This window comes from Condylura cristata, unplaced genomic scaffold (assembly GCF_000260355.1).
Source record: "Condylura cristata isolate star-nosed mole 26May11 unplaced genomic scaffold, ConCri1.0 scaffold00018, whole genome shotgun sequence".
NCBI classification, from domain to species: Eukaryota; Metazoa; Chordata; class Mammalia; order Eulipotyphla; family Talpidae; genus Condylura; species Condylura cristata.
The window spans coordinates 13,040,502-13,068,023 of record NW_004567119.1 but is presented as its reverse complement, the minus strand read 5'-3'; the positions used below and the strand labels follow the sequence as shown (position 1 = coordinate 13,068,023).

Here is a 27,522-nt window from a genome sequence, read left to right as displayed (position 1 = left end):
GGCACACACCTGTATGTTCAAATAGTTCCCTTCTTTTTTATCCTTTAAATCAAATAACTTGCCTTTAAATCAGATTATATATAATTACTGTCATTTTATTTCCACCCAGCCTTTATATAAAAAAAATTGGGTGACACAGAGATCAGATCACACAGATTAATGAAAACAAAATCTCTGTTCTATTTAATTATGTATTAAAAAAGCTGTGGCACTGTTTTCCTCTACATAGGAGTTTAAAACCAAAATCCCTGTAATTTCAATTTAATTTTCAAAGTTAATTAGGACATTTATTCTCAGTCACAATTATTTCATGTTCTCATACATATTTTATGATTTCACTTTCCCTCTCTGTCATTCTTTGATCTCTCTTACTCTAAGCAGTGGGGATCTGCAGTGCAGGGTTCTGATGTTTTTCTGTGGTGTCCTCCAATGGGACCATTCCTGCGGCCACTAGCCTTTGGTCCACACGGCACCGAGAAAAGCACAATGTTAAGTGCTTTCTAGAAGTTAGGAAAGTGTAGAGCCTGCCCAAAATACAGGGGTGGGAGAGAGGAAGAGATGAGGGATGATGAGTAAGGGCTTCTGTTTCTCTAAGACAGGAGAGGGGGAACCAGATAAGTAGTTCTAGAAGTAACTGGCAGTGGCAGCCCTGGGGACTGTCATTTATACCATAGATTTTGAAGAAACCCCACTAATTGGCATGGATCATCTAAATGCCTCAAATTTTGAAGCGACCAGGAAATTCACGTAGTTATTCATGGATAATAGGTTGAAAGAGCGATACTAGTGGTTTGCTGTAAATTGTAATGAAAAATGAGAGATGTGAATTCCATTACTATTAAGGCCTTTTATTTCTAATAAATTTTACAGACAAGTTTCAGGAAGGTGATCTTTTTTTCTCTCCTCATTAAGCACCAATAAACCCTTTCTTCGTGATGTCAATTTCTAAATTAGGGGTGAGGTAGGTGCTGACTGGGGAGTCATATTAGGGAAAATGAGGCTCCTCAGAGCAAACAATACAGTTCTAATCACACTATTATTAATTTACTACAAAATCACTACTATACAGTTTACTATGGAACAGAAAATATTTATAGTTAATTAAATTTGGTTAAATTTCTTTATAGCAAACCTTCAAATTAATTTGAATTCAAACTATTTGGAGATGGTATCACTCATTGTTCAAGCTGAGAAAGATAAAATATTCAGTTTTTTCTGTTTTTCCAAATTCAGTGTGAGAACACTATAAATGTATTATTATAATTGTCTAAATAATAGACTGCTTTTTTGAACCTGATTTAATCTGTATACTTAAGTATTTAAATAGCATTGAAAATGAACAGTAAAATACCCTTCATTTAAATAAGGACAAGATAGCCCAGCTTGATTTGGATATCAGAGAGACTCTTGAGAGAAAATATATTATTTAGAAATATCAGTTTATCAAGATTTTAAACTATATGCTTTACAGAAAAATAAATCAACATCTTCTTCAAATGCTTACAGAATATATCTACTAGTTTTCTTATCTGACTCATGTTGTCTCTTTGGTGTATATAGTTCATATATATTAAAAGTTATATTTTTATAAACCAATGTTCTGCCATAAAAATTGGTACAATTTAAAACAACAGACCTGTTGTCTGGTCATAGACAAAGACTTGTGAGTCTTGAAGGTGGGTGACCCAAGAAGACTTTTTTGGGAATTAAGACACATTTACAACATTTGATATTAATATGAAATCTTTCTTGAATATTTTGGTTGTTATTTGAAATATTTTACTAAAATATTTTAAATAGTGTAACCTTTCACTTTAGTTCTTAGGATGACCCATGCCTATTTCAATTGAATTCTATATTATCCCTTGTCAGCTGGCTCTAGCTCCTTTATTTCACAGCTCCTTTATTTCTGCATTCAGGTCTACTGTAAGGATAAAAACAGCAGGATTTATCCAGCTTTAAAAAATTCAAATGAGCGCTAACTTATAAAAGCATTTAACAAAGTGACAGAAATGAATGAAACCAGAGAGCTAAGGGCAAGGGCTGGGGGGAAAAATCTAAAAAAAAATCGTCTATTCTCTTCTATGCTCCAATGACAAAACTGATACTGGTATTTAATCATCGAGTTAGTATTTTCTCATAGTGATTACTTTCTATATTATTTTATACTGATTCTGTTTTGCAGCTGTAAAGCTTTCCAATGTTAAAGCTCACTTATTCACCTATTAATGACTTTAAATCAGGAACATTCTTTATCTGGAAGTCCAGTATCATTTGTCCAAGTGCTTTACCCTGTTGAACAAAACAAGCAGAATTACTGTGAGTTCAGGTGCACCACATTACAGCAAGAAATTTACTTCACCAGTGATTCCACGTGTTTTTGTCCTAGATGAATAGCACAACTGAAGATGTGAGTTATTTTACTAACTTCACGATTCTTTCCTTTATCCAATAACCATTGCTTAGAATGGCTTCATGAGCTTCAGATGATTTAAATGATGACTTAAAGGACAGCAGAACTATGGAGAAGCAGAACTGAAAGTCATGTATGTAGTTCTGCCAAACTCAGTAATCATTGCCAAAAGATAATGGGGTTGAACAAGATTAACAGCAGTGTCCGCGTGATAAGGCAATTCACACACACGCGCGACAACTTCAGAGATATCCCCAATAACCAAAATATTGTAACAATGCATTTATTAAAAATTACATAGCCACCACCAGTTGTCAGTTATCACTGGGAAGCTCTAAATATAGCAGAGTTTCAAAATAACAGGCAAACATGGACGCTAGGTGATGCATGGACTGAGCGAAAATTTCTGATTTTAGTTCTTAGGACAACCCATGCCTATTTCAGGCGAACTCCATATTATCCTTTTTCAGCTGGTTCTAGACTGTGACAAAAAGATAATGACCTCCTTTCCTTCAAATAATGGCTCTCCTTAACCTACAGAATACTAAACACTCTTAACTTCAAGAGTAAGTCCTCCGTGAATTCTTTTTTTAAATGTTAAGATACTATTTTCTCTCTTGCCTATGATCTTCAAACCCTGTAAGGGAAAGTTTATCAAAATGAAGACAACTATGTTTCCTTAGGAAACTATCCAGAAAGTATTCACGCCAATTTCTGTTTTATTCTGAAGTGGGAGTTTGCTAGTACAGCCATATGGCACTTAAGATGCTTTGGTCAATGACAATCCTGTATGTGACAGTGATCCTGATAGGCGACACTACACAGCCTAGCTGTGAAATAAGTGACAGCGTGTTTGCGCAATGATGAAATCGCCTAGTGACATTTCTCAGAACATATCGCTGCCCTTCAGCAGCGCTTGACTGTATTAGAATATATCCCTGGAGCCTCCCTGGGGGTGCAGGGGTTAAAGACACAGCGCTAGCAAGTGATCACCAGCCACTGCAGCACAAGTTCCATCCTCCGCCAGGGAGCTGACCCACATGGTCCTGCCTCACTGCTGCTCCCTTCAGCAGTGTGTTTCGGTAGGTCCGCCTGTTCTGCTCCCCACTCGGTCTCTGGGGAATCCTCTCACTCCCACATCTCTGGCCTACACCCCGGCTCTTCTATGCATAAGTAAATAAATCTTTACCAAAAAATAACAGTGACTCCCTGGGCCATATTAAAGGTTGTTGATAACAAGCTGATGTCGGCAACACATGGAAAAAAGACGAGAAGACATTCATCGCTGGGATGCTCACCTGTGGGTCACTTCTCAGTGAGGCAGTGCCTCCACCACCAAGGGAATTTTTCAAAACAAAGTTCAGTGCATATGTTCCTGGCAATTCATATCTACAGGGATAAGAAAAGTACAGAGGATTGTAACATTTTACCAGTGACAAGGACTGCTAAGGGAAGTGCTTGGCTCCCAAGGAAATCCCATAGTCAGCCTTCGACAGCCAGAAAATATTAAAGACATTTAGATAGGAATATGAACATAAATATTCAAAGATATCTTACACAAGAATGAATTGATTGGAATACCAAGGCTGAATTCAGTCAGGATATCATTATTTGAAAGCAGAAAGGCACTTGGTAAGGAAAAGAGAAAGGGATTTCTTCTCTTAACTTTTAATTTTGACAGAACTACAGAGTTCTAGAATAGTTGTAAAACATACTGAATTCCCATGTAGTCTTCACCCTGATTTTCCAAACCCTGCCTCACCCCTCTACCTCCTCCTCCAAGCACTCATGTGTATACACATTTTTTCCTGAACTGTGTGAGAATGAATTGCAGAGATGATGTCCCTTTATCCTTAAATTCTTCGGTGTGTTTCCTGAAAGCAAAGCCCTTCTTTTACAAACTGTAGTATAAATATTAAAGCCAGCGTATTAACATTGCTATAAGTCGATGGACTTACTCAGAATTTGCCAGTTCTCCCTGTATGTTTTTGGTAGCAAAAGAAAATTTTTTGCAAGTCACGTGATGCAGTCAGTTTATGTTCGGCTCCTCTCCTACCATCTAGAACATTTCTTCAGTCTGCCTTTCACATTACTGAGGCCTGCAGGTGGCCTGCTCTTCCTGATTTGTGTTTGATTCTTCCTTCTGATCCAGTTATGCACATTTAGCAAGAATGCAGCAAGGCTGATACCGCTTTCCTTTCCAGTCAACATGGTGTTGACTGGTCCCATTGCTAGTGAGAAGGCAGCCCATCCTCTGAGAAGGGAGGATGCCTTGCTAGGAGACATGCAGGCACTCACAGCACTCCCTGGTGTTCTTCTGTTGAACATAAACTTATTTACCAGAACATCAATATTAGTCAAGGTCATTAATGTGTGAAAACAGACAAATCAATGGGCACTTCATTATCACACAAATGGCCAAACACTCCTCCATCCTGGCTAATGTGTATGCCTGTGGCTTCTTGGCTAAGACCAACTATAGCTTCAGTCCAGCCATATTTCTTTCCAATAAGGTATAACATGAGAAAATAAGATGCCCGTGATTGAACTGACCCTGCTTCCAGAGAGCATTCAACCCAGAACTGCTTCCTTAACTGTACCCCTATATTACCTAGTGCAAACCCCAGTGCGGTCACTAAGCCTTCCTACCACTCTCTTACCCAGACACCCTATAGCTTCATGGCATATATCCCCCTTCAGTGCGATGATGAGTAAACCCCCTCCCCACCCCCACCCCAGCTGCAGATGAGCCCCTGGTGGTTTAGGGCTGCAGAGCACGGACAGCAATGAAGATAACCTGAGCCAGCTGGTTACTGCATGCCTGCCAGGTTTATCTGTTGCAAAGTTACTATCTCCCTTTGTCATGAATAATTGTCGGAAGAGACTTGTGACTATGTAAATAGGCTGTGAATAACCAAATGCCTGAGTCTCTGAATCAGTTGTTACTGAGATGTTTATCATAAGAGTTTTTGCATTTTCATCCTTCCTGCTGCAATAAGGAGATTTTCATCAGAAGGAAGGTTTCCTTCTTCTTCCCTACTTACTAGTACTGTTTTGGACATCACTATGCTTATTTTAGCTAATAGATTATAATCTCTGTTTTTTTGTTTTGGTGGTCAAGGGAACCTATGTTCACTGAGTGGGAGCTCCTGAGCTGACCTTGTGTCTTCTGGCACATTATTACCATTTGTGAAGACCACCTCTACTTTCTGCCACCGCAAGGTGTTTCAGGCCCATCTTTTTCTTTCCCACACCAATCTCACAATCAGCCGTTTCTCCACACAGTCCCTGTTTCTTCTAGTGCAGAACTGACTTGAACCCAGGTTATTTTTCCTTTAAACTTTCTACCTTCAAGGAATCCAAACAACAAGGCTTTGGGTGTTTTTTGTTTGTTTGTTTGTTTGTTTTTTTAACTAAGCAAATTTTGCTACCAGTTTTATATAGTATTAAACATACAGTTTTATATAGTATTAAACATTACTCAAATGAATATGTCATTCTTAATAGCAGATTCTAATGTGTTACTTCAAATAAAGATGAATCTTAAATAAGAGAACCTGCCCTAGGTTACAATTTTCTTTGTAAGTTGTTGACTATTAATATAAGTTTGACCCACATTTTTCCCTGTGCATATAACTGGGTGGAACATGAGCTTAAGGAAACTGAAAATCATGTGAGAACTGTTACTGATTGTACTTTTATAATCATTTCGAATATAGTAAAAAAGAAATTTTGCTTATGATTTCAGATGACACTGACTTCTCTCCAGACTTCTTTCTTTTGTTCATTCTTGATTTACAAAACAAACAGTTCTGCTCTGCTGTGCACGGTGTATACCATTTTTCCATAACAAGCCAAGGCAGCATTTGACAACAGAACAACACAAGGTCATTCAGGAACTCAAAGAACAAAATGTTGGCCAAGATTGATTTATACTGTTTAAAATGAATTGCTGTAAGCACATCAGTGCTAGATCAAGGCCATTCCCAAGCTAACATTGTATCTTGGAAGCATTACTGTCCAATTCTGCAATGAGAAATAATTGCAGCAAGGGAGAATGTGAGAAGGATCAACAATTTAGTGACAGAACACATACCCAAACGTCAAATAGTGAAACTGAGATACTATTCTTGACATTTAAGACCTATAAACTTATTTTATCAGTCACTATCCTGTTCCATTATCCAACTTAGTTTATGACATTCACACTATTAGAATTTGACTCACTTTCAGTCTATCAGTGCCAATTCAAGACAAAGCCTCAAACTCACACTTACCACACATTCCTTTATCTGCATCAGTGTCTAGCTCTGCAAAAGGAAATAATGTCTCCTGGTGCAGAAAGGGACTACCGTGGGCATTCCTTTGGTGAGGGAAGGTGGGCAAATACAGTGATCAAGAGCTCAGACTTGAGAGACAGACTGCCTGGTCCTGCTTCAAGTGTAGGGCCCATAGGTACGTGATTACACTATGAAATAACGCACTAGGATGTTCCTTACAATCATTGTGTGGAGGAATCAATAAATTAGCAATTGTGGGAAAACCCTGAATAGGTCAGCCTTGCTATATGCTAATGAGTCCCTTCTTCATACAAGATATTATGCCTGGATTTAGATGCTACTTTCTTGAAGGAGCTTAAATATGGCTCATAGGAAGTTAGCTGCTAAGCTTTAAAAACTGTGATTTGATGACCAATTTATTGCCAACCAGCTTCTGCTTGTCTGCTCACTTTCACTGCCTTCATTAGCAGTGAATTGGGAACACAGACTTCTGCTCTTTTAAGTGCTGGAAACATGAAGAGGCGTGGGTACTGTCTCTACCATGACGGATGTTAATGCTGTTGTACAGGAGACGGGACAGGCACAGTGATTACAAAGAGGTGACAGTCATCAAGTGATAGCCATGTAATGGGCAGATAATATATTCGTACGAGGGCTGATGTACCACTGACCGATCTCTGTGAGAGCCAGCCTTTCTTCTGTCCAGCAGGGTGGATGCATTGCAAATAGTTCCCTTAAACTACTGCTTCAGTTTTATGTTGCTGCTCAAGCTTGGTGTCTAGTCGGCCCGCTCAGGCTCCACAACTTCTCATTCTCTGTGACGTTGTTTGGTTTTCCTATTATTGTCTGGTTTGGTTTATGTTTCTAAGGCATTTCAAAGCAACCTAAAGGCTGGGCCCGATCTAAATGTTTTGTATCCCTAGCTCACCTGGCATGTAGGTGCCAATAAATAAGAAGGCACATTCACTACCCATGACCCAGGGTCCTGTCAGAGCAGCCCTTTCTGAAGGAAGGTGACACACTTACTGGAAGAACTCTGACAACTGCCCGTAGTTAATGCTTATTACAGGACTGGTATGTTATATGTATATAACCATGTGTGTGTGTGTGTAGCTAGAAAATATCTGTGGTATTTTTAACTTTTTTTGGCAAAATGAGTAGGTGCTTTTATTGGCATATCTAAGTCATTTGCTTCAAAAAGTTATCCTCAAGTTTCATGAAAAATAATTTTATGAATAAGTTTTTATAGAGTGGCACGGCTACTAACAAATTCCTTTAAATTTTTGTTTCAAAATGTAGACATACTTTAAATTTGACAAAAGCTCATAAAAACAGAAAAGTCCTCTGTTTCGGCTGCCTTCACATACCTACACGCCATGGGGCGCCCTTCTAATTAATTCCTTTAATGTGCTGCGCTTGCTTTCAGCAGTCATTAGAGATCAAGCTTCCAGGAGAATTTCCTGTTAGTTTTGGTAAAATTATTATCAATGAAGTATGCAGAAAAACAGAATATAAAGATTGATTATAGATCGTCTCTGAAAGGAAACAAAAATACAAGAAAGCAAATATACCTACATTGAATCTAGTAATAGAAACAGCACATGATCAGACTGCACCCCAGAAGACACAAATGGGGCTCACGCACAGTCAGTGTCGGTAAAAACTGGCACCATGTGGGTCTGTTCAAAGCAACTATAAATATACTCCATACTCCCTCCTTCATTAGTGACGTTACCAGGTGGCCCCAAAGGAAAAACATGACTTTCTCCAATTTCACTGAAAATTCCATTAATCCAATTTTACCTAAAAACTAAACATATCACAGTTTTTATAACTTCACAGTGAACACACTTAGAAAATGAGTGTAACACAAAGAAAAGTTGAGCCTTCTAAGAGTCTATCCAGGCACTGAGTCACTCAGACCTAGAGAGGTGCACTGTGTGGTGTTCCCTTTTATTGACAGGAAACTAAGCCCAAATTACCCAAAGTATTCTTTCTATGGTGACTTTACTATACAAATGACAAATCAGGTGTGTACTCTTATTGTTGCTAACTAAAAGGTAAGCCAGGTGGTGACCATATGCTTGTCTGGTTAGCAAAAGGAAAAAAAAAATCAGAAATTACTTGTTGTAGATTTAACACATTTTCTAGCACGTGTTTCCCCAAATGCAGATCCCAAAACCACCTCGTACTGATAATGGCCATGCCATTTTCAAGTCATTGTATTCTGAAGTAATTCACCACCTCATGCTGATCAGGGCAAGTGTCCCTGAGTTCAAAGCTGGAATTACACAAGTGCAAATGGCTCTAATATCAGGACACCCTACAAATAACAAAGGGAGCAGGATGAGGGGGTGGGGGTGAAGCAGTCGAAATCTATCAACAGCCTCGGAGATCAGTGAATATGTCATATTCACTGAAATATTTAAGACAAAGAGCAGGGAGTTAGGGCTAGGTGAGGCAGGCTTCAGGATAGCAAGTGCTCTGTACATCTTAGTCACCTCTTGGGGAAACACGCTATGGCTTCAGTCTGTAACTGGCTTCCTTAAGCACACAAACTTAAAATTTCACTAAAGCTGAGTATTTAAGAATTTTTACATTCTTAGGGGCTGTACTTTATTACTTCATTCAGATACTGAAGAGCAATAGACTCTATAAGCCTTGCTTTGGGGACAAAATACTTCCATTATGAGGCAAATTAAGTTGGGGCCACTTTTTTCAAAGGCAGAGAACAAAAAAAGGAGAAAAATGAACATCATAACTATTCCTCAAATGCTTTTAATGACACTATTCATAGAGTTAAAAAAGTTAAATGGATTTTCCCAAGTACACAAATATAACATAAAATGTAAACCTTTAATTACGAAGACATCTTACTATAGTCCTCATAAGTCTACAAATTAAAGTTTCTAAACTTTCCTCTAGTACCTTAATTTTCTGTTCATAAAAATTTATTCTAATACCAAAAAAATTGGACCTTCCGCTCTAAAATTTCATAATTCAATCCTCCATGACTTTAAATGACTTAAATGCCTCCATGACTTAAATACCTCCATGACTTTCTTTAAAATGACATAAGTACATTTAATGATTTTCTACCTTCATGACTAAATGCTAGTTTGCAAATTAACACTACAGTTCTATGGAAAGTAATCTCAGAGTCACTACGGTCTGGTGCCCAGAAGCCCGTTAAGGGTAGCAGGATAGGACCGAAGGAGACCCCGAACACAGTCCCTTTTCTTCAAAGGGCTGATGGTGTCCGAAAGCAAATGCAGCAACCTGAATCCAAGCTGGAAAACACACCGATGCAGGAGGTGATTAAAGAGTAGAAAGTGGAGGCTGTGCCTGGGAGGAGAATGTTTCACTAAGGAAAAAATCCCTTGAGCTAGGATTTGTACCAAAAGAAATGAGTATTTGGTTCGAAAAGACAGCTGGGAAGAAGGGCAGGTTATCTGAATGCAACAATGAGGTCTGAGAGAAATGGTTGGAAAAGCACAGCTTGTATTTGGGGACAGTAAAGTCCAAGCTCCTTAGTGTGGCCCAGGGGCATCCTCCACATTCAGAACAAGGTTCCCATCCTCAGCTCAGCTCCTCCTGTTTCTGACCTGCAAGTTCCCTATCCTTGGAATGCGTTCTAGTCCCAGTCTCCCCCAGAGCCACCTCCATCTCAGCAAACAGACATCTCCCACTTGCGCTCCGCCCTGTTCCCACCCTTTGCCCCACAGCCGGAGGCTGGGGTTTGGTGCTTATCCTCTGGACTCCTCAGAACCGAGGTGACTGTCAGCGCTTAGGAATGGGCTTGGCTGTGCATTGTCTTTATTGATCCCTCAGGCTTGTTCTATGTTCCCCCGTCTTATGACCTGACACACAGCAGATATACAATAAACATCAGTTATGAATGACCGGCAGAAATTGCTAGGTTGACTGAAATGTAGGGCATATGATCAAAGAAATAAACCAAGAATGGCAGATTAGGAGAGACCACAAAGGACATGAATGATATGTTTCACTCATTTATTCTGTCTGCCCAATAATTCTGGCTTCACCATACCTTTGAGTCGCCTGATATAACTGTACTTCTTTTCCCCTTAAGATGCTTAAGTTCATATGACTACTTCAGGCCACTAATATTTGAGCAGAAGTTTATGTGTAAGATACTCCAGACTGTCTTCCTCTGGCAAGATTTCATCAGCCCTAATCTCAGAGCCGCTGGACATGAGCCGAGTCTCCTTGCTGAGAGGGAGGGACATTTAACATGCACAAGACATAAACATTTGTTGTTTTAATCCACTGAGATTTGCGAGTTGTTTGCTAATGCACCACGGCCTAGCTTTATCCTGCCATTGCACAATGCTAAGGAATTGACTAGACGTTTGGAAAGTTGACTAGGTGACCTATTACGAATAGCCTGGAGTTTTCTTCTACAGGGAAATTTCAGGGAGACCAATTTAAGCATTCTTTTATGATGGGCTTGGGGGAATAGGAGCAGCTGAAGTCAGGGAACACACTGAGGATGTTGTGTTAGTTATTACAGTTCTGTATTTCCTAAACTTAAGACTCCACAGAACTCCCTTTCAGGAGATACTGATAGAGCATCCAAAAACATCCCCATGGTAAATAAATCTGAAAAACTCTCTATGCACTGTATTGCCTCTTTTAAATATTTGCAATATATTTTATCCAATTACAGACCTGGAAGAGGATACTAGGTAGAAGTACTCTGTACTTGAATTTCTCTGATCCAGTATCTACCCCCCAAAGTCACGTGCTGGTGGAAAGTTCTTTTAAATGAGTTAATAAATTAACTACTTCAGCAAACCCCTGAACCTCTGATCAACTGCTTTATAGCAGAGTGGGCAGTACTGACCTAAGAAAAGGTACATGTTAGTATGGTAACCATGGAAATGAAATTAATGGAAAATATTTTAAATTTTTTTCCAGGTTGAGACTAATTTACATACTTCACCATTATAAGTTTATAGTGTAGAGCCTGATGGTTGGATCTACATCCTGAAGTGGACACAGTAGGTTTATCTAACAGTCTTCCTCTCTACGGTAAAAAACAAAAGACTCAAAAGAAAAAGGAAAAGAATTGTTCTCTGTTAAGAGAACTCTTAGAATTTATTCCTAATAACTTTCCAAACAATCACATGGCAGTGTTCCTCGAGTCCTCACGACACACACTAAGACTTGCCCATGGACAGGCCAGAGCCCTCGTGCAGTGGGTGTGCGAGGCTGGTTTGTAGGTCGTTTTGTTGTAATGGTGGTGAGAACAAAGATGGATTCCCACTGCTGTGTGGAGTTTGCTGTTCTCCCTGTGTCTGGGAAGGATGCTCTGGGTATTCCGGTTTGCTCTCGCTTCCCAGTGAGGTTTGTCATGTGCCTCAACCATCCCAGGTCGAGTGAGAGCGAGAAACAGAGAGTGTATGTGTGTGTGTGTGTGTGTGTGTGTGACTGTGTGTGTGTGTGAGGAGAGTGTGTGCGTGTGTGTGAGAGTGTGTGTGTGTGTATGTGAGAGAATGTGTGTGTGTGTGTGTGTGTGTGAGAGAGAGAGAGTGTGTGAGAGTGTCTGAGAGAGAGAGAGTGGGTGGAGGCGGGGAGGGCGCCCTGTGGTGTAAAGGCAGCCAGTCTGGAGCTCGAGCCAGCCTAGCTTCCTGAGCCACAGGCTTCAGTCACCAGTGACCCTGAACTGGAATAATCCAGTTGGAACACGAACCAATGAATGAATTCATATTATTGTGTAACATTAGAAGGATTTTGGGGCGCTCTGTAAGAAAAAAAAAAAGTGGGGACATTTCTGTGACCAGAAATAAGCCTCAGACTTAACTCTTGTTTATATCAATCAACCTCTGGTGAAGTTGGTTTGCTGTGTTTGTTTCACTTAAAGTCGCAGTTTCCAGGAATCTGGGGAGGAAGTTAAGTGAGGACTTGCTGCACTTATTCATCTTATAACTGGAAGTTTGTATCTTTTGACCGTCTTCCTTTAACTGTCCTTCCACACACCACTTTTGTTTTCCTTTACCTTCCACGTATGAATGAGCTCACCCAGTATTGGTCTGCCTCTGACATTTCACGTGGCATGCTGTCTTCAAGGCCCATCACGTGGTCACAGACAGTAGAATTTCCTCTTCTATTAGGGTCTGCCCGTTTGAGTAATTGGGTTCGTCTAGTAGAATTCACAGGTTTGCTTGGTAGAGACAGTCCCTCAGCAGGCAGCTCCATGGGGTTCTGGTTGAGCCCTTCAGCAGGTGGGGCTGCACTGAGCTCTGTTTGGGGGTCAGGCAAATGCTCACGTTCTGAGGATGGGGTTCGAAGGGTGTGCCATGGCTGAGAACAGTTACTGCTGACCTGGCTCCTGACCAAGGGAGCCAGTGGAAGGCACCTCAGTTGCTTGGGTCTGTGGCAGGCTTCCTAGGTGGTCAGGACTGGGCAGCAGGTAGGATTATGAATCAGGTGCCTGCCCTGGTACAGCAGCAGTTGGGTCCCAGGGTCCGACTGTGTGTTGTCTGGGAACCTAACGAGGTCAGGACGTGCACTGAATTCCCGAGTCAGGGGAGTGACCCAGGGTGCTCTGCAGACAGAAGTCACAGGCTGGCCTTGGGGCAAACGTGTCCCTGGCTTTGCTCTGTGAACTACTGGCTTTGCTTGTCTTTCTCTCAGCTTAGCACCACAGGGCTGGCTAGCTTCCATGTGTTCTTACAACCTGTCAGATAGGGTGGCAGACTCAGAGACTAGGGCTATGTCTTAGCTCCCTGAGTAGGCAGAGAGGGGAGGGGCCCCTTCAGGCCATTCTCACTTATCCCCACACAGGCTCCGGACAGCGGAGCTGTAACTACCCTCAGCTTTGGCTACAATTTCATTCCTGCCTGTGTGGCACACCTGACGCTGGCTTTCTCTGCCGTGGTCCACTCTGCCCGTCTGCCCGCTGGCTCCAGCACTGCGGGATGCCTAGTTCCACATAGTCCAGTCAGCCTCTCTGGGCAGCGGGAGCCACAGCCCCAGCGAGGAGGGGCTGGAACACGCCTCCTGACGGGTGTGGGGAAGCTAGGCTCTAGAGTCAGGAAAACGCATCTGAGGATCTAAATCAGGCAGATCCCCCTCATGCCAGGTCTCCTGGTCAGAGCTGCCCTCCACTTGTCACCACACAAGAGGAAAGCAGCTGCGTGGCCCACCGCTTGCTGCTGCAGGTGTGGCTTGACCTGCCAGGTCTCTGGTTTCCTTGCTGATGCTTCTTTCCCTTCTTGATCACAGTCAGATTTCCAGTAGTTGGCCCCAGAGATTCCCCTAGAGTAGGGTAAGATCAAGAGCAGGGGTCCTTGCGAAATGACCCCCAATGCTGGGGAAGGGTGCTGACTGTTCCCGAGTTCTCTTCCACCTGGAGTAACTGGAGGTGTTGCTGGCTGGCCTGGGGGGCTGGGAGAGCCTGCACACAGAGAGTGGCCGCTGCCTTACCCGGGTGACACAGTCATCCAGGTCTCACTGGGGCAGCGGGGTGTTCAGCCTCACTCCCTTGATCTATAGTTCTCAGTGATATCCTCATGAAGAAGTTATTAACTGCCCTTGCAAGAAGGAGCCAGGTCTGGGGCGACCTAGGTCACCACCTTGGTGACATCACATCACTTCTCTATGTGGAGTCCTTGGAGGAGACTTCCCAAGTTTAGAGGCTCACTGGGTTTGGTGGCCCTGGGGTTGTCAGGGAAGACCAAGACTTGCAGCGTGGGTGACCAGCAAAACGGAAGTATTACTGGCAGGGATGGGAACAAAATGAAAAGAAGCTGGCTTTGGAAGAAGACAGGTCCACTCAAGAAACACTCGTTAAGGACCTACTGTGTGCCTCACTGCACGAGGCACGAAAGCACAGAGATATGACTGCTTTCTAGAGGAGTTTCCATCTTCACTCAGTAGCAATTTCTTTAGTGTCATGAGCATTTTAAAGTTCTAGATGTCAGGACAGAACAGAAAGACCTTACTTGGCTGCAAGGAGTTTTCACATGTAATAGTTCTCATTAAACTTAAAGTGTTATGAAAGAAATACACCCAAATATTGTAGCTTTTAGTAGTTAAGCTTGGGGATCAGCATCAGGTCACCCAGGGGACTTATGTGCCAGTAGCTGGCAGGCTGGCCTGGATTGGGGGTGGGATGGGGAGTGGGAAGGGTGGCTCGGACTGCAGGTGCTGACAGTGAGTGGAGGGCAGCTGACCCTGTATCTAGAACATGGGAGAAGGCTGAGGAAAAGCAGCCCTAAGGATGGAACAGCCGGAATCCTGGACACAAGCCGACAAGGAAAACCGACACAGGCTCAGGGAAGTGAAGACGCTCCCGGGGTGTGGCTAGTCCTTATCTTCTGGGCAACATTGAGGCAAACTGAACCAATGGGAGGAGGAATGACCTGTGACAAAGGGGCTTATGCAGGGTTGGTTTTTGCAGAGAAATCCAAGGAATGTGAAGATTGGTCATTGAGGAACCCAGGAGAGCAGAAGCAGGGGAGTGGAACTTAGATTATAAAGATTTTAGGAGTAGATGTTAAAGAAACAGAGGCAGTAAATGCTGGGAGGCGATGGAATGGAATGTTAATTTGAGGGAGTAGCAGGTTTAAGATTTTGGAGTAACAGGTTTGAGTTTTTGCTTTTATTTGACATTTGGGAGGGTGAAACACCAACCCTTTTCTCAGAAGGACCTGAGAAGGTGCAATAGAATGCTTTCATGAGATGGGATAGGGTGAGGGGTGAGTGGGATGTAATGATACAGAGCCAAAACCTCAGATGAAGCCTGATCCTTGGACAGGTGATACAACTTTCTTAGCCCGAGAAGGAGGAAGGAGAACAGGGTGGGCAGAGGTTAAAGAAGAGAAAGGGGAAGAGGGAGACTTGATCACATTTGTGTTGAATGATATGAAGCGTCTGAAGAAGGAAGATGATGAAGTGGTGGCAGTAACCCATGGTTTTAAGATGATGATGAGGCCATGACCTTGGGGAGACGACCACTGTCCACGAGAGCCCACCACGGGCAGTGTCACGCCAGGTGCGGCACGAGGCCTGTGCAAGCAGCTGGTGGCTCTGTGGGACTGTCTGTGTATCACAGGCTCCTGTCCTCTCTGTCCTGGGATTGCTCCCCCGTCTTTCTGATAACCACAAACACCCCCACAAAATTCCAAATGCCGCAAGTGGGGAATCACTTTGCTGAAGGTAGACGGGCTGACCACACAGCAAAACTGAAACACTCTAGGCACCTGGCCTTCTGCACTAGCCCTTAGAACCTAAGATCAAAGTTCAGTGGCTTTAAAAGCTTTGATAAGGAGACAATAAAAGAAATATTCCTAGATATTTCTCCCACTGATTAAAGAAATATTCCTAGATATTTCTCGCACTGATCAAGACTATGTCACACTCAATTCACCTCCAGAGATCTATTTCCAGTACAGCAACTGCTAAGTACATAGAGAATTTTAGGGCCAAATACAGGTTCTCTGAATTAGTTGCAGTTCAGAGACGTTTTATAGGCAATCTGTGTCTAAACCCTGATCCAAAGACTGGTTTTATAAGCCTGGCACATTGCCCAGGCTGTGGGGGTGGGGAAGGACTACAGCAAAAATCCCGCAAAGGCAGCTAAAAGGAGAGCAGATGGCTTTGCTTCCACACCCCAGGTATCTTCAGCACAGCACTGCTAGCCCATGCAACCGTGGCTCAAGTCTGGGAGCTTGAAACTAGAGCTACTGATGTGCCCCGACAAAAAAAGTTCCTGGACATACTGACATAGCAGACCTGTCTATGGGAGACTCGTACTTGCTCAGAGTGAGTAAGGGTCTGAATTAAACATCCCAGGAACAACAGATGAAAACTGACACTCAGTACATTCAGAGAGCTAGAGCTCAGCTTCTGCTTAATCTAGATAATGGTCCTTAAATTCTCAGTATGCCTTTCTAGCTCTTGACCTCAGCCTTTTCTGAGTCTGCCCTGTATGACTAAGTCAATGGGTTTTAGCTTACCAATAGCTTTGCCCCATTTTGACCCCAGTCGTCATGACCCTCAATTAAGCCTTGCCTTAGTGATTCTTCAGCTGGATCCCCAGCCAGCTGCTGTCTTCTCACTAAAAATACTGATGGTCATCTGTGTGATTTTGGTCCTTTCCTGTCTTCCCAAATCTCTTGCATAAACCTTTGAATTGCATAAACCTCTGAATTATTCACAGTTATGTTCTAATTGTGTTGGGTAACAGTTTAGCATGCTTTCTAGCCCCAACAGGTATTGATCTGCTACTTTCAAAATCTTAAAATAGGTCAAGGCATTTCATAAGACCCTCCGAAGATATGAAAGAGTAACAAATGTCTTCATTTGAAGAGGAAAGGGTGCCCAAAATAGAGAACCTCAGCGTTGTTTTTAGTCAGGTATAAAGCACCAATGAACTACAACTAAGCTTGCAGTATGTTTAAGTCAGACCATATTCCAAAATCAGAGTACAAATAGGCTATAGAGAAATAGTAGCATCTCTGAGAGGACAGTAAGCTTTGACCGTTCTGATTGTTGATTTTGGATAGTAAATAAGTTCATCTGATTGTATCAGTCCTCTAGTCCTAGATTAAACGGTCAAGATATATGGATTACTAGCAGAAACCAAATAGACATGAAGTAGTAAAGTGTTTAAAGAATGTGTACAGTTTATCTTTCATTAAAATGTTAATCACATTTAAAGAAAACATATAAGGATCATATCAAGCAATCCATCTGTAATGTACAGTTTAAAAGTTTACATTCTGTACCTTGAATATACTTCTTATATGCTTTAAAAACTCGTTTTAAGAAAATGAGACCACTTACATTTTATTAGTGTGAGCAATCAAAAAAGACTTAATATTTCACTAACAACTTTTCTCTGGCATGTAATTCAGTAAACCAAGGCTTCCGACACTGAGGAAACAGCTGAAAAGTCAATATACTTTCCTCCCATTTCTCCCCAATCCATTCCCACCTCGCAGGTTTAGTGTTCGGGCCCCCACTTTATCCAAGGCCTTCTATTCCTGGGTGCTAATTTAGCCAGTGTGCAAGGTCACCTTAGCAAGACTACCAGTTCATGTCCAAGGATCCAGATCATGGCTTTTACTTTTTTGTTTCTCCCAAAATGTCAGCAAAATATTAAAATACGACTTTACAAAACAAAGGCTATTGATCTCCTAATTGAAATCAATACCCTCTTTTTGTTTTATAAGTGTATAATATAAATATAGCCATTCAGCCATTAAGTAGAGCCATACCTTATGACTGCGGTCCCTGCCGGTTGTTCTTTCTGCAGAATATGCTGGAAGTAATCTTCAACAGCTTGAGCAGTTAGATGTTTTTTTAAGTATGGGTAGTAAAGAGGGTGCCGTGCTATGATACCTATTGTATACAAAGCATACATTAATCAGCACATCTACTGAAGAGTGATCAACATGACCAGCTAACTTAAAGAATCTTGGTCTGATTCCGTGAGGATTCTGTGTGTCAGGTGGAGAAGTACAGTGGACAAACAGCTGCCATCAAAATGAATCTCTTGGTTGTGAATATCACTGTCCCTGCCGGTCATGAGTTTCTCTAATTGAGGGCACTGTCAGATTTAGGTAAATCTACTAAAAATTTCATGGAACATACTTACACTAAAAATCATTCATTGATCATCTAAAACACAAATTTAATGAGATGTTCCATATTTTAATTCTAATGGCCTCAAGGGGTATCATGGTATTTCATTACTTGAATTTTTGAAATGAACCATAGGTCCTATAACTACAACTCACAAAAAAGGGATAGAAAACAACACAAAGTCACATGAAGAATATTAGGGTATTAACCTCAAAACTGCATATTTCAGAAGCCATTATTCCATTCCTACCCACAACTAATATTCTAGAGACAGGTAGGACTAAATATATTTTTAGTAAACAATGACAGATATGAGTGCCTTCAATTTTTTGAGAATGCAAACTCTCTTATCACGAGAATGAGGCTGGCTAATCCATTGCCTTTAGCCACGCCAGTACAAATACCTCAGCTAACACAGCAGGTAGTGTTGAAGCAGGAGGTCCCAAGCTGGCAGTGGCTATAGCCTCCAGAGAGCCTGCTGGTTACAGGCGGCGTCAAAGGGGCCATTGTTTACAGGGTTCTGATTCAGGCACCTTTCACGAGAGCCCGTCCACACACGTACTCCTTGCAGTTTTCAAACTCACTATGTAATAGAGAGTTAGGCATGTTGTACTTTTATACATTATTTTTTACATGCAATGGTACTTATTAGAAGATAGCCTGATGATTCTGCAGAGTAAATAAAGAGACGAGTGGACAGTATTCCATGAAGTTAAAAAGAGAAAGAACCAGTATGGTTCTAAGAAAAGAAGGAAATGATGTAGCAACTTGGGGAGGGTAAAAGAAAGGAATTTTAACAGGTGAAGAAAGATTTTTTAAATGTTTAAATAAAGGAAATATGAATAGCAAAAAAAAAAATCGAGAACATGGTGATATTAGTGATGAACATATTTAGAGAACATTAGGGAAATAGACATTAAAAGGCAAAAGGTCGGTGCAGAAACAACTGAATTCTAATACTATCAAACAGGCGTAGGTTTTCTGGTCCTGAAGAAGTTTAAAATACTTGCTTTTTGCTAAAATGAATTATTATGTTGAGGACCACAGGTCATCTGAAACACACGTCTTTGCATAGGTCAATGAAAACTAGCTTTGTAGCCCTGGGAAAATTAATATAACTTAACCAATACAGTGAACCAAAATTGGTTTCAATCCAATGGAAACTCATGAAATGCTTAAGTCCATGCTGGAGGTGTGAAAACTGGCTTCCATCAGCCAGACCTTACCGATATTTGAGGAGTTGCCTTTGTCCCCGCTTCTCGTGTAGGCCAGCTCTTCCAGGCGGTATGTCAGGGCACCAGCTGGAAGATCTGCCAGTAGAGAAGATGGAGGAGTTATAGGCACCCTTTGAGATGCCTACTGAGATTGCCTTCACCCTTTGAGAAGGGTGTTATAAACTGGAGGAGTTATAAACTGTCATTTGGAACGTGGTCCCCAAGACAGGAACGTGGTCCCTGAGACGGGAACATGGTCGCTGAGACAAGGCTGTGAGACACCAGGGAAGAGAAACTACAAGCAAGTAGGCTGCGCTGCCCAGTCCTGATTGAACAGGGGGCTGCATCATGGAATGGCAGCCCGATCCAGGCACCGCGGCCATCACACTGAGCAGGACGCACTTTAACCGATAAAAAGCATCAGATCCTTATGGTTAGCTCACAATCTCCTGGAGGGAGAAGGCAGAGAGCCCAGAGGTGCAGACTGGGGTGGCAGCCCTGTCCAGAGCAAGCTATTGATAGGATGTTGCTCTCCTCCTCGCCTCCTGGACTTACTCTCTAAACATCTCTTCCTCCTTCCCGGAGAGCCAGGTCATATTCTGCTTTCCCAAACCGGTTCCCTCCTCCCTAAGTCTAGCAAAACCTTACCTGGTTCAGCCACACCTAGCTCTTTCTCAATTCTTTCCCTAGATAGCAAAGGAACCACTGTCTGGTGTTGACACCCCTGTAACAACTGGTCAAGATTAGATGATCCTTTTCTGGAGGTATCTTTTCTCAGTCCTCTAGTTTGGATATGTTTCTCTAGGCTTCTATGACCACGCCATTTATGAGGCATGTTACATAAGATGAAAAGTAATTTTTGAATCAATTACAAATGGAATTATAGAAGCAGAAGTGGGAAGGTTGTCACTGGACTTTTTGGAAGACTCTCGATGCAGTCAGAAGAAATTAGGGAAGGCACTGATATAAATAAGTGTGACTAAAAGGATGAAGATGCTGAGAAAAAAATAACCCAGCTAAATGCAAACCTTCACGTTAAAGGCATTCTCAGAGATATTTCACAACCTTGAAAGTGCAAAGTATAAAATGTTGGAAGTGACCCAAATGCAGACAATAGTCTGACCAGATTGTGTAGCTATGTGGAATTATTTTAGCTTCCTGAAAACAGTCTCTAAAAGGTTGAGAGCACCCCAAATTTCTCCTTCTCTTAATGATTCAAATATTCCATTCTGACTATTTTTCACAACAGTGACCACCCTTGTATAGCCTGCTACCTCCCCCAGGGAGGTTTTTCCTCCCCTGGCTACGACAAAACCCTTTCTCTGAAAACTTATCCTTCCACACCCTTCCACTTCCACTTGTGTAGCCCTAGCCTTCATTGATGCACAGCCTTTAATTCACGTTGACTCTGCCATCAGAAAAGGAGAGACCATGTGGGACTGCAGGGTCTTTTCTTCTCCATGAATATCCACTCTGCCCAGTATGCCACACCCAGCTCTAACCCTGACCTCAGATAAACCACATTGGCGTTTCCTGCCAAAATGTGATTTTTTTTTTAAGATTTATTTATTTATGCATACAGAACTGGGGTACAGGCCAGAGACTCTGGGGTGGCGAAAGACTTCACCAAAGACAGAGTGGGAAGCAGAACAGGCAGATCGACGAAGTACACTGCTGAGGGGAACAGCGGGCAGGCCAGGAGAGGTCTGCCGCGCCATGTGGGTCACCTCCAGGGCAGGCGGGAATCGAACTCATGCGGAAGTGGTTTCAGCTGCTTAGTGCAGTGCTTTAACCCGCTGCACCACCAGGGAGGGCCCAAAATGTGATTTTTTATAGACTAAATCAGTAATGAAAACATTGTAAAAATAATATGTAATGAAGAACGGAGAGAATACTGTTTCGGTAGAAAATAGCAGGTAGAAAAATTAACATACCTTTTAGGTCATCTGCTATCTTGGGTAAGACTGGTGAGGCCAATGTATCCACTGTGAAGGTGAGATCTTCATGAAAGGTTTCAACGTGTTCTCCATTCATATGGATATCAATCTGAAAAATGCATATATTTTTTAAGCCAGGAAGTAGGGAAAAACAGGTTTTATGGATAAGATGATGTCTACTTATTTAGCTTAATTGGAATACCAACAGGTCAGCTCTCTACTGCCCCCTTCAAAGTTCTGTTTTTGAATTGTTCATGGAACTGTGTGGACACACTGCCTTGTTATTCTTAGTGCAAACAGAAGTAAAGGAGCATAACCTTCTTCTAAGGTATCCTGCTTGGGGGGAAGCATTCCTTTCTCAGGAGATCCCTCTGCTTGTTGACAGTGAGGCCAGTGAGAATTGGAGCTGGTAAGCTGAGCTGAAGAGCACTGAGCGGCATGGCCTGACTGGAAGGCTGACACAGCCATCAAAGATTCTTTGTGTTTTTTTTTTTTTTTTTTTTTTTTGTAAATTGATGACTGACAGCTGCCTCATCAGAACAGACTCCCTGGAAAAGCATTTCCAGCTCCCTCACCTTTGCTCCGAGAATCCAGTCAGGTCTGAGGCATACCTCCTCGCAAGTGCCAGGGCCTCACAATGGAGCTTTCTGTGTCGTGGCCATGCCAGCCTCATCATTTTATCTGGGTGTGGCAAATCTGGCTCACACTAAATGAAGTAAGCTCATATCCTGTCATGGTTCTAGAATATCTTTTGAATTGATTTCTATACCTGCATAGGCACAAAGGAGTGGCGAGTCTTGCTTCTCTCCCGTGTCCTAATAGTGCCTTACACAACCAGGGCCGGCAAAATATAGCTGAAATAATTTGCTGTACTAAGCTGTATAAACATCTGCTGTATCTGCTGTTTTCTTGATCCTCTTTAAGACCAAGCAAGTGCTGTGAGAGCTGAAGCAACTCACATGGAGTAGGCAGGCAATGAGGTCTCTGAGATGTCCCAGCTAAACAAAGCATGCTAACTCCCCTCCAATCCTGCCCGGTCTGTTTAAAACTGCTGCTTGGTTATTCTTGCTTAAGGTGACTAAGGCTTAAGGTGACTTTGCCACTGTTATTTTTTTTTTTAAAGATTTATTTATTTACGCATACAGAACTGGGGTATAGGCCAGAGGTGCAGGGGTGGTGAGAGGCTTCACCAGAGACAGAGTGGAGAGCAGAACAGGCAGATCAACGAAGTACACTGCTGAGGGGAGCAGCGGGCGGGTCAGGAGAGGTCTGCTGCGCCATGTGGGTCACCTCCAGGGCAAGCAGGGATGGAACTCCTGTTAAAGTGGCTTTAGCTTCTTAGTGCTGTGCTTTAACCCGCTATGCCACCAGGGAGGGCCTGCCACTGTTATTTTAATATACAGAAGGATCACAGCTCATCCATATTTCTTATAATTGCCAAGTTCTGAAGCAAAGTAAGATCCCTGACAGTCACAGGTTTTATTATGTTACCAGTGCTCCTGCAAAAATAGATGCCGTACTGAAAACTACTACCAGGCACTTACCTATAGGCTCTTGCATAGGTTCCAAATGTTAATATGCTGAAGCAGAGGCACCTGAACATTTTCTCTGGTAAACTACCTGTCAAACATTTCCAGAGGGCGAACCTCACCAGCTATCAATTAGTTTATCATTCATGTCCCTGTTTTTAATGAGTTCACAGTGGCCTATAATGAACAGATTAGTAGTTTTGTCTTTTAATAAGGGGTGAAGAGAAGATTTCTTAAAATCAGATGATGAAGTAAGTTGCAAATCAGTTTTATATGCTTGTCATACATTGGTAGTCCTGGGAACTTTTATCAATTTGTCAAAATTTTTTATTATTCCAATATTGCTATTGAAAAATCAGCTATGGGCCCTCCCTGGTGGCGCAGCGGGTTAAAGCACAGCACTAAGAAGCTAAAGACACTTCAGCATGAGTTAGATCTCTGCCCGCCCCGGAGGTGACCACATGGCGCAGCAGACCTCTCCTGGCCTGCTCACTGCTCCCCTCAGCAGTGTACTTCGTCGATCTGCCTGTTCTGCTTCCCACTCTGTCTTTGGTGAAGTCTTTCGCCACCCCAGAGTCTCTGGCCTGTACCCCAGTTCTGTATGCATAAATAAATAAATCTTTAAAAAAAAAAAAAGAAAAATCAGCTATTAAAAAAATAGAGTTATATAAGCTATATACAAGCTCAAATAACTATATACAAAATCTGCAGATACAACATGGTGACACTGCAGAATGCCAAAGATAAAAAGAAGCCAAAAAAAAAGAAGACAAACTCAGTGAAAGGGTTTTCAGACTGGCAGTTGATTTTTCTGGTAGCAATAACAGAATAATCAAAGAGCTACAACTATCAGCCTATGGATATGGCAAGTACAATAACTCTTAAAACAGAGAGGAGAAGTTAACTTGATTTTCAGGCTAGTTTTAGGCTCATAATAAAACTGCAAAAAGGAGGCAGGGTGTCCATACACCCTTTGCATATTTTGGATAACACCCCTTTCAGATAATCTTTGGCAAATATTTTCTCCCAAACTGTGGTTGTTTCCTCATTCTCTAGACTGTATCTTTCACAGAACAGTTTTATTATTTATTTATTTTTGTTCTTTCTTATTCACTTTCTTAAGATATAGGTAACACTGGTTTAAAACACTATTTGACTCAGAGGTACAGGATCACAGACCTTCAGGTATGTTACCACACCACACAGGATAACCCATAATCCTTCAGTCCAGTCCACTGGCCACTTCATACTTTGCTTTCCAACCTCCCTTTCCCCCTCTGGTAGCCTCCATTCTACAGTAAGATTTCTAGAGCTTCTTACTGGTTTCATTTGGTCTGTCCTTTTGTTTTTCTTATATGATGTTCCATTAGCTTGTCTATTGTTTAGAAAATTCTTTACGGTCTTGATTCCTATAACCTTATAGAAAGCTTTAAAGTTGGATGTCAGTCATCCAAATTTATTGTTCTGCTTCTATATTGTGTTAGTTTTCCTGGGTCTTTGATCTTCCCACATAATCTTCAGATTCAGTTTTTTGATAGTCACAAAATAACCTGCTTAGAGTTTGATTGAAATTGCTTGACTCCATCAGGCCAGTGGGGAAACTTGGCATCTTGACAATAATATGTCTTTCTGTTCATGAACATGGACTCTCTCTCCATATTTAGTTCTGTGATTTCATCAATCCATTTTGTAGTTTTTCTCACACAGGTGTTTTATATAGTTTGCAAGATTTATACCTAGTGATTTCATTTTTTTACATGCTAATGTGAATGGTAATGTGGCTTTTATTTTAAATTGTATTTGTTAATTTCTTGTACAGTTATGTGTCCTTTGATGGGAAATGTTCCAAGAAATGTGTTGTTAGATGATGTCCTCACTGTGCAAATATCATAGAGTATAATTACACAAACCTATATAGCATAGCATACTATAGAGCAAGGCTATATGGAATAGCCTATTGGGATTATTGTTGTATATATGGTCTGTCATGGATCAAAACATAGTCACACATTCCTAAATTGTATACAAAAACATGACTGCCTTCTGTATATTAATATTCACTTGACCTTAGCCAAAGGCCAAGAAGTGATGCGCATATTAATCTTATATCCTGTACATTACAATTTTACATTAGTTGTTTGTTCCAAGATCTTTTCTTGTTGATTCAGATTTGTTAAATAACCTCATCTCATCTGTGACCAAAGACAATTTTATTTCTTTCTTCCCAATATTTATGCCTTTTATTTTCTTTGTTTTATTGCATTAGCTAGAACTTCCTTGCAATGCTGAAGACTGTTGATAGGGGACAATCTTTGCCTTGTTCATGATCTCAGCTTTTAATTTCTCATAAATGCACTTTTTAAAGACAAAAATTGAGATTGCCTAAATTGAGACTGCCTCAGTTTTTGTCAAAGAAATTTTCTTGATAGCTAGCTTTTTCTGAAATGAATTTATTCTCTTTTGGATTATGTATTTTTGCTTTATTTTATCTATTTGCTATCTTGCTGAAACTTGGTGGTAGTGGCTAGATATATATTGATGCAAAAATACTCAATAAATCTTAGCAAACTGAATTTAATAATATAATTAAAGGAACACACACCTACATCAAGTGATATATATCTTCACTTGGTGATACAAGGTATTTTAACATCAACAAATCAACTAGTATTCACTAAATCAACAAAAGGAAAAGATAAAAATCATAAGATCATATGGACAGATATAGAGACAGCACCAAGCACGAGCCAACACCTACTTATGATAAAAACTCTCAATACAATGGAGATAGAGGGAACTTATCTTTACACAATAAAAGCCATATCTTTACACTTATCTTTACACAGACCCACAGCTAACACAATATTCAGTGGTAAGAATCTGAAACCTTTCCTTTTAAGATCAAGTATGAGACAAGATGTCCACTCTCATAACTACTACTAAACATAGTTTTAGAAGTCCTACCAAGAGCAATTAGTTACGAGAAAGAAATAAAAGGAATCCAAAGTAGGGGGAAAGAAGTAAAATTATCACTCTTAGCAGACAACATGATAATGTACATAGAAAAAAAAAACCCTACATATTCCACTGGAAAAATATTAGAAACACTAAATCTATATAGTAAAATGGCCAGATACAAAATCAATATACAAAAGTCCATAGTGTTTCTATAAACCAAGAATGAACTAGAAAAGAAAAAAATTAGGGAAACAATCTCATTTATAATTGCATCAAAAATTACAAGGACCTATGAGCTAACAGAGGAGATTGTGGACCTATACAGTGAAAAATATACGACACTATTATAAGACAACACAAGGAAATGAAAAGCTATTCCATGCCATTAGATTGGAAAATGTTAAAATGGCGTCTTAAACAACATACAAATTCAGTGCACTCCCTACCAAAATTCCAATGGCTTTCTTCAAGGAAACAAAGCAAACATGGCAAAAATTATATGTAGTTTAGCAGGGAACTCAAAAGCCTTGCTCACTGGAAACTGAAAAAGCATTAGTTAAAAAGATTTGTCTTTAATTTCACTGCCTTTTTTTTTTTTTTTTTACTTTTTGTGTATAAACCTGTTTTAGAAACCAAAGTTGCACTAAGAATATTTTACCTTGAAAGTCAGTAACAAATTTCCAAACCTGCCTCTCTGAACCTTTCTGATGAAATAATTTGGCTTTTTAAATTACTTCACTAAAGCTCTATATCTGACAAATCTACTTTTAATTTGAATTAACTATTGATCACGTTTGTGATTAATATAAACTTAAGTATGTTTCATTCCAGTGGATAATCTCTAACTAAAACTTGAATCTCATTTTGAAAGAACCTATTTTGTAAATACCAGCCTTCTGAAATGTATATGAGATGCAGACTTTTAATTGCTGTTCACTACAGTTTAGAATAACAGCATACGTCTCCTGATGTATAAAACATATTTTCCTCCTGTATCTCCTTCTTAACAGTCACACTTTTCAAGAAATGTAGTAGCTTTCTTAGAGGAAGTTGCTCATTTCTTAGCGCTCCATAGGATTTTCCCTTTATTCAAGTCATAAATAAGTGAGTAAATAAATAGGACCTTAGCATAAGCCAAACAAAATAATTCTTATCCTCGGATTAAATTAAAATGCCGTCGAACATTCTTGACCTCTTGGTTTTTTAAGATAGTGTCTGGCAGTTAACAAAAAGAAAACAGAAAACCAAGGAAAATACCTTCCGACAGGCAATCAAGAATTCTAAATAATTGGTTTGCCAGAAAAATTAGAAATACCATAGGAAAAACATCAGAACTATGTATTTTTCAAGATTGCTGCAGTTTCTTTTTGTCATCCACAGTCAGAATGTGCCTAAGTTCTTTGACAGATGCCAATTAATTCCTTTATGAAGTAGAGTACTCAGTTAATAATTAATGTAACCATTTATTTTAAAAGTATACCACACCCTCTTCTAGGAAAGCCTGGGGCAGTTTGCATATTAACTCATAGTTCAAAGGCATGCTATTATATTTAGTACTAAATAAAATAGACAAGA

General features: G+C 40.8%; 1 protein-coding gene across 1 annotated transcript in view; it reads right to left on the bottom strand.

The window, feature by feature from the left end:
• Positions 1-1,782: 1,782 nt before the first annotated feature.
• LOC105853800 overlaps positions 1,783-27,522 on the bottom strand; it is a 79,059-nt gene continuing 53,319 nt past the window's right edge. The window contains exons 19-23 of the mRNA XM_012726759.1: positions 21,458-21,569; positions 19,536-19,619; positions 17,943-18,066; positions 3,712-3,802; positions 1,783-2,292 (exon numbers count right to left, since the gene is read on the bottom strand). Of these exons, the coding sequence (XP_012582213.1) occupies positions 2,215-2,292; positions 3,712-3,802; positions 17,943-18,066; positions 19,536-19,619; positions 21,458-21,569 (489 nt within the window). The 3' untranslated portion in view covers positions 1,783-2,214. The remainder of the gene's footprint in view (positions 2,293-3,711; positions 3,803-17,942; positions 18,067-19,535; positions 19,620-21,457; positions 21,570-27,522) is intronic.